Source organism: Euprymna scolopes, chromosome 1 (genome assembly GCF_053919585.1).
Source record: "Euprymna scolopes isolate OS-2025 chromosome 1, ASM5391958v1, whole genome shotgun sequence".
NCBI lineage: Eukaryota > Metazoa > Mollusca > Cephalopoda > Sepiida > Sepiolidae > Euprymna > Euprymna scolopes.
Window position 1 is genome coordinate 150,449,627 of NC_136482.1, and position 7,724 is coordinate 150,457,350.

The 7,724-nt window shown below is 31.2% G+C and overlaps 1 protein-coding gene across 1 annotated transcript in view; it reads right to left on the reverse strand.

The window, feature by feature from the left end:
• Window positions 1-7,724, reverse strand: part of LOC145276707 (uncharacterized) — a 406,348-nt gene that overhangs the window by 47,090 nt on the left and 351,534 nt on the right. Inside the window, exon 2 of the mRNA XM_080127907.1 lies at window positions 550-699. Within this exon, the coding sequence (XP_079984033.1) occupies window positions 550-699 (150 nt within the window). The remainder of the gene's footprint in view (window positions 1-549; window positions 700-7,724) is intronic.

Consider the following 7,724-nt stretch of genomic DNA (forward strand, 5'->3'; position numbering starts at 1 on the left):
GGTAACTTAGTCTAAAATATGTTATTCACATTGCACTTTAGAGAACTTACTGTTTCTTTTATAAAATTTTTGTATGTAAACTTTTTCCCAGTTTATGAAATAAAAAGCATTAAGAAATTTACGTGCGGGGTTTGGACCTAGAGACAACGTCATACAATAAATAAATGAATAAATAAATAAAAACACGCTCTAAACTTATCCACAATAGAATTGTTCTATCATTGTTGCTAAGCGACGGCATGAGAAATATGGTTTTACTGATGATAGATTAATATAAAGGTTTCGATTATCGATTATCGGTAGTTATCTGGGTATTCAAAGACAGAATTTAACTATGATAACTCCCAGATTTATACAGTAAAGTTCTGTAACATTTAAAGAAAATTTGTCCAGCCGTTTCGGAGTTTATAAGGAACGAACTCGCTCTAACGCACAGAGGCAATGTTTCATTTATATATATATATATATATATATATATATATATATATATATATATATATATATATATATATAACGAAAGTGAGGAATTGTTAAGAAATGTGCACTTACCATTAAAATCTGTCTCTCTTACTATTGAGCAATACATATTATCATGTCCATCTGGACAAGGCGTTGGTCGAGGTGGAGACTGTTCGCATTCACCGTAATAATTGTCTTTTCGTGAATCACACCGAGAACATAATATGACCGCCTGTATTTCTGCAAAAAGAATACAAGAAAATAATAACGATTAGCATGACATTTCACTTTTACTGAACACAGACAAAATATATTCACTATGGAATCTTCGTCAAAGTATGCAACTCACCATAATTTTCTCTTACAGCGTGGGGTTATAAGGCGCTATGTATAAAGTGTGTTGGGTATATGATAGCTTATGTATATAATAAAGTTTCTTCGTATCATCTAGTGTTCAACAATACGTGTCGATGTATGGGTTGCATGGGTTACAGTCCAGGAAACCTACATCTAAAATTTCAACTGCTTGGACCCAAAACTGGCAGAGTAGCTTGAAAGAGTCTACAAAGGTCAACTCTTTCAACTTTGACATGTTGGCAGCCAAATTCTTGTCCAAAAACTGAATAAAAAGTTTGCTGCATAAATGAATAACTTTTATGTAAAATTTCAAATGCTTACACCCAAAATTGGCTTAGAGAATACAAAGGTCCATTTTGTTAAACTTTGGTTCCCTTTGCAGCAAAATTTTCGGCCGGAAACCGATTGAAATGCTTGCATTATGTCCAAATACACTTTATGTAATATTTCAAATATTTAGACCCCCCCCCAAAAAAAGCTTAGCAATTTAGTAGAGGCCGCAGAGGTCCATTTTTAAAACCAGTCACCACAATTTTGATCCCTTAACTTTATTGTTTTAGGCTCAAATAAAATTAAAACGTTCGATCCATGAACAAGTAAACTATATCTAAATTTTCAAGTGTTTACACTAAAAATTGGTGGAGGAGATTAGTAGAGTTTCAAAGGTCGAATCGTGGAACTTTGACCCCTTGAAAGCCATATTTCTGACGGAAAACCGACCAAAAAGATGTTCCCAAATTTCAATACCCCTTATGTCAAATCTCGAGTCTCTATACTGAAAATTGACAGAGTAGTTTGGTTGAAGAATCTACACACACAGACGGATAATTTTCCGTATATATACATATATATATATATATATACACACACATAGTAAGTTATAAAAATATATGGCAATTAAGCTACACAGAATATTCAGCGTTTCATCCACGGTAGGATTCGTCAGACTGTCGTATAATAATTCATGTGATTAAATGAAGTAGTGATATATATATATATATATACTACAATTTCAGTGCGGTGTATGTTGAGCAAAAAAAAAAGCGCCCTTTTTTAAATTTGACCCCTATTATTACCCATTAAAATTTATCGTTTTGGACTCACATAAAGTTATTAAATAAGATCCATGTCCTAGGAACCTATATCTAAAATCTTCAGAGTTTAGATCTAAGATTGTCGGAGGAGTTTGATAGAGTTTTCAAAGGTCAAATCGTTGAACTTTGACCCCTTAAAAGCGACATTTATCGCCGAAAACCGATTACAAAGATTTTTCCCAAATCTCAATACCCTGTGTATCAAATTTCGAGTCTGTAAACTGAAAATTAACAGAGTTATTGCGTATGGAAATGTACACAGACAGGCAGACACACACACGCTTTAACTTTATATATATATATATATATATATATATTTATATATATATATTCTTTGCTATGACTAATTTCAACCCACATTTTTTTTACATGTTACTGTTAGAAACGTATTTTATTCATCACCGCATTCCGCCTTTGACAATTAATTAATTACAATTATTAATTAACCTACATATTTTACTAAACATTCTTTTGTTTCAAATATTCTCTCTGCATACCTTTTCCCATATAATAATTGTAAAACAGTAATAATATTCATTATTTAGCATTTTACTTTTTTAATAATAGTAGACGATGTTTTTACTCGACTATCAGCAAGGCCACCCGAGTTTGTCCCAGCATACCATATCATTTCTAATATAACTTTTCATCAAACAAACGATATTACTCTTCCACATTACATCTAAATTTTAAGATGCACCCTGATGACAGCATACTCTACAATAGACAAAAAAGAAAAACGAATGTGCACGTATCTAAGGCAATGGCTTGGACCTTACAGAATTACGTATGTTGTGGTATATGTTTGTTTTTTTACAAAGTCATCACCACTTATCAAGGCCAAGAGGTCACTCGAGGATGAGTGTAAAAGAGTGCACAGTAGACAATTGGACAGTAAAGTAATCGTTAGTAATGGGAATTCGGTAAATTTATTTACTCATATGGAACGACTCATCAAAAACTTGTTTACGTTAGACTTGAAGACAACCATATTGTAGTCAGCTTGAAAGCAGGAAAACGGAATACAATTCCATAGGCGTGCAGTTCTAAGAAAGAAGCTTTGTTCATGGAATCTACGTTTAGGTTTAGTCACAGATAAAGAGTGTGAGAAATTATTGTTAATGTTTTCTGCTATACGGGTGTTTCTTGTGAAAGTTTGGCGAGAGGGACCTTAGATTGGAGCTCAGTCGAGCACTTGCCATGAAAATAACGATAAAGCAGGGACAAACTCGCAACGTCTCTTCTCTGAGGAATAGGATGCAGGGAAGAGAAAAAGGACACCTACGAGGCTACAAAATCGATAGTAACCTTTAATGGTGTTAAGACTAACTTCTTTCCTTTGAGAATTAGAAGTAACTAACTTCCGCCTAAATATATTCATTATGAAGTATTCTTGAACATGCTCACATTACAGTAACTTCTGAACCTAAGTTATGAAACAACTAATTGAAATTGCTCACATCATTTTCAGCTTGTATGACATCACATTCTGCAATAGACAAGAAAGGAAAACATAGTATGCTCCTGGAAAACGCTTATGCATTTTATATCGTCTAAAACATTCTTCGTTAGAGTTACTGGCTCAACTAGTATAGAATAACGAACTTCAGAATAACACACCAATATCGATAGCACATAACTCACTAAGAACGACATCTGGTAAGCGCACATAGTATTTATCTTTGTAAACACTATGCAAACTTTTGTGTAAAATCTATGGAATTTGTTATTCAAAAATTCAGTATTTTACGAAATTAGTATCAATTAATATAGTCTGTGTTTAGAAAAAAAAACTAGAAATAACATGATTTAAATTAAATATATTTTAATTTTAACACTCTACATAAGAATCTACCAAACATACATAATTCTCCCTTAATTTTTTTTAACTTCCGGTTGAACGATAAATAAAACAATACGGACACTTTCCAATGGATTTTAAAAAAAAATTAAAACATGATTTTGCTTTGTTTTATAAATTTTGGAAATTTTTAAGACAATGAATGGTAATTAAAAATACTATTTAGGAAGAACATGTATGCACACTGAATTATAAACAAGACAAACGGTGAACTATTAAAAAAAAAAAATTAACGATTTGTTTAAACATTTGGAGACGGATACAAATACATTTTCCACAATAATAAAACGGTACAAAATACTTATTAAACAAAGTCTGTAAGGAATTTAGGTAAATTTAATTTGAAAAAAAAACATAAATACACGGGCACAGGCTCGCCTTATTGACCTCGCTGTCCTAAATAACTATGTCCTTTACAGAGCTAACCGGGAAAAGATAACTAAGTATCAGGTCCTCAAGAGTTATTTAAATAGAACATGGTCTCTGAAGGAGTTAGACATTATATCGGTTGTGATTGGAGAAACTGGTCTAGTGAACATCCCTGGAAGACCAAGCTGTAATGAAATACACATTGCAGCCATAAAAAGAACAAAATCTATTCTAAAAATAGCCTTCGTATATAAATCCAAACCGTAATGAAATCAAGTGTTAGCCCCGGGAGGAGTTAGCTCCCTTGATCTCTTAAAAAAATTACTTCGGACTTTAAACCAAGTGAAGATTTCCAAAATTAATCCTTGAACGTAATTTTATCTCGTTTAGTTTGAGGAAATTGTTGTTTTTGTCGCCGTTCGGAGAGTGCTATTCTACGAAACTGCAATTTTTCTTACGTTAAAAAAAAACGATATTGTTTATATCTTTACCGTGGATGAGAAGTAATTACCTTGTAACAATAGCTCCGCAATATTTTATTCAATATCTGCATAGTTCGTTTATTATTATTTTGTAAATAAAATTGTGTGTTTTTTTTTTCAATTTAATTTCATTGTACTTTCATATAGCGGTAACTTTCTTCTAAAAATAAACTTCTTCTAAGACAACTTATAACTGTTCGACATATTTTGTATATGATTGAAACGGAAGTTAAATGTGAGAAATTGGTGTCAACTTGAAGTTATTGGTAATCATGGGGAGACTTAATTATAGTTTCTCATTTTAAATTACTTAAGAACTAGAATAAACATAAAAGTAAATTAAAGTATTACATTTCTTCTTAGCAAAAATATACACTGTCATTATTTAATTATTAACGTAAACTTTTTTAGGAAAATTATTACTTCCTTCCTGAAAGGTAAATTGATTTTTACATTTTTATGCAATCTCCTGAATTTATAAAGGATTATACTATATTAGTAAGCGTCGAATTTGTTAACAGTATTTACATTTTATAATAAGTCTGCTATATGTAATAACGTTTAGGACATAGAATAATGATAGGAAGATGATAAATAAAACAATATAGAGCAACCTCATTGATGACACAATAAAAAACAAACCTTTTTATGATTAGCTGAAGAGAGCGACCTTGCTTACAACTTGTTCCTTTCATATATGTAAAATTCTCATGAGGAATTAAAGATTTTGTGCTGGATTATGAATAAGTAATGACAATTATTTCTTAAGCAACATTATGAGCTATAATCCTTTTAAAAATTACAAAGAAGAAGCACAGGATTAACGTAACGGACAAAAAGAGACAACTACTGCTAGATGTCACCAACAATATATTTTACGGAATAAGGCGCCGTTCGTATTCAAACTGGATTAAAACTATTCGGTTGCTCATATTTTTATATATTTTTTCCTTTATTTTCAGGCCTATCTACATTTTCTAATAAGTTTTGTCTGTCTGCCATACAACACACGGATCACAAAATCAATATATATATATATATATATATATATATATATATATGGGTATATATATATAAATATATATATGGGTATATATATATACATATATATATATATATATATATGGGTATATATGTATATATGTATGTATATATATGTATATACATGTATATGTCAGGCCATGTCATATGCTACTGGTACCATGTAACCAAGTACTATCTGCCTCATGGTCGGATGACCGGTGACTAAACTGATTCACCCACCAAACTTGTTTGGTGAGGAGGGTAGCTAGTCTCCCTGAAGGATTAAAAACAAGACCTTCCAAAGGACGAATGGACCCTTTTTCGGGGTCAACGGCCAACTAGAACCGTGTGGGTTTGTGTGTATGTATATGTGTGTTGGGGCTCCCGTAAGCCGGACTGAAGGCAACCTTTCTAGGAGAAGTAAATCTCTGATTTAAAAAACCATAAAGCGGGAGTCTGAGGGAGTGGCACTTGTCTAAAAGATGTTGCAATCACACACACACACACACACACACACACACACATATATATATATATATATATATATATATATATATATATATATACTTAGTTATATTTTTTGAAAAAAAAAAAAGAATTCCAGCAGAGTGCTGATTATAAGGAAAAATTCCGAAAATAAGAGTATATTATTTACAAAAAGTTTAGATGAGATAAGTTATCGGTACCGTTGGTTTCAAATCTGATAATATAGAACCTTCTAACATACCCACATCAATTTCTCTTCAGCCGATAGAGAAAAGCAACGGCCGAAAAAAGCCTAATAGGTATATTAAAAACGGTCTCCGATTATCAGGTTTTAAACCGACAGTACCGGTAACTTATCTCCTGTAAACTTCCTTAAAATAGTATATATATATATATATATATATATATATATATATATATATATATATATATATATATATAATAAAATATATATATATAATAAATATATATATATATAATAAAAATAACTAAAATGTAACCCTATATATCTATCTATCTATATTTATATATATATATATATATATATATATATATATATATAATCTATCATATAAATCTTGCCTGTCTGTTTAAATGTACGTTTGTATGTCTGACTAATACTTTCGACAGGGGTACCAGATTGTCATAAGATCATTATCATTTTTAAGCTCCGCCATTCGGACGACAAATATCGAAAATTTGGCCCAAATATTCCTTACCTTCAACTGGGCACTTTTCCACAGGGAGGGGTCGTTTTTTTCGCCAATGTTTTTGAAAGTTATTCCCTCTCTTCGATTGTCTATACTTAATTAAACCCACGTCACTTCGGGTTTGTTATATATATATATATATATATATATATGACGCACAGAGGAGATTTTAAAGTTAAAAATAAAAATTGAGTTCGAGTTGTTAAGAACTCAATTTAGAATGAGTAAAAGTACATTATCAGCAATTATATATGTTTATTTTCCTTTTTCGCTTTGAATCTGATATCTTTACATCAGACAATGTCATTAAGTAAATGGATATGGAAGGTAATTACGGATGTTTTAAGAAGAAATCTCTTTGCGTATCATTATTTAGATTTATGTTACTTTCCGTATTATCGCAATACAAATTTATAATATCTGTGATCGTTTTAAATCAATAAAAAAAAAATCGCGTACCGCCAGCAGCGTTGGTTTGTTTAAAAGTCACTTCTGAAGCGATGCACAAGAAGTCGAGCTCATAGCAATAATAAAGTAGTTGTTATCTCATCTCAAAAGGTCGGATAAGCCCAGTTGAAGGTAACATCGGATCAATTATGTTTACTCAAACAGTAATTCGTTAAAGTGTGTATCAGTCGAAGTTCTCAGAAATAAAAGGGGTCCCACTCACTGTAGCTACATGAGATACATAATTATTCGAATGTTTCATTAAAGTTCTCTTCTTTACCTCTCAAACACTGAATTAGTAAAGATATCTTGAACGTAAATTCCTTCTCCAAAATTGACAGTTTACAAATTATGATAGTACATCTTTCTTATAGTCTATCATCCTTACTTAATTCTAGAAGAATTCATCTAATCTGGTGGCGTTATCGAATCTTAA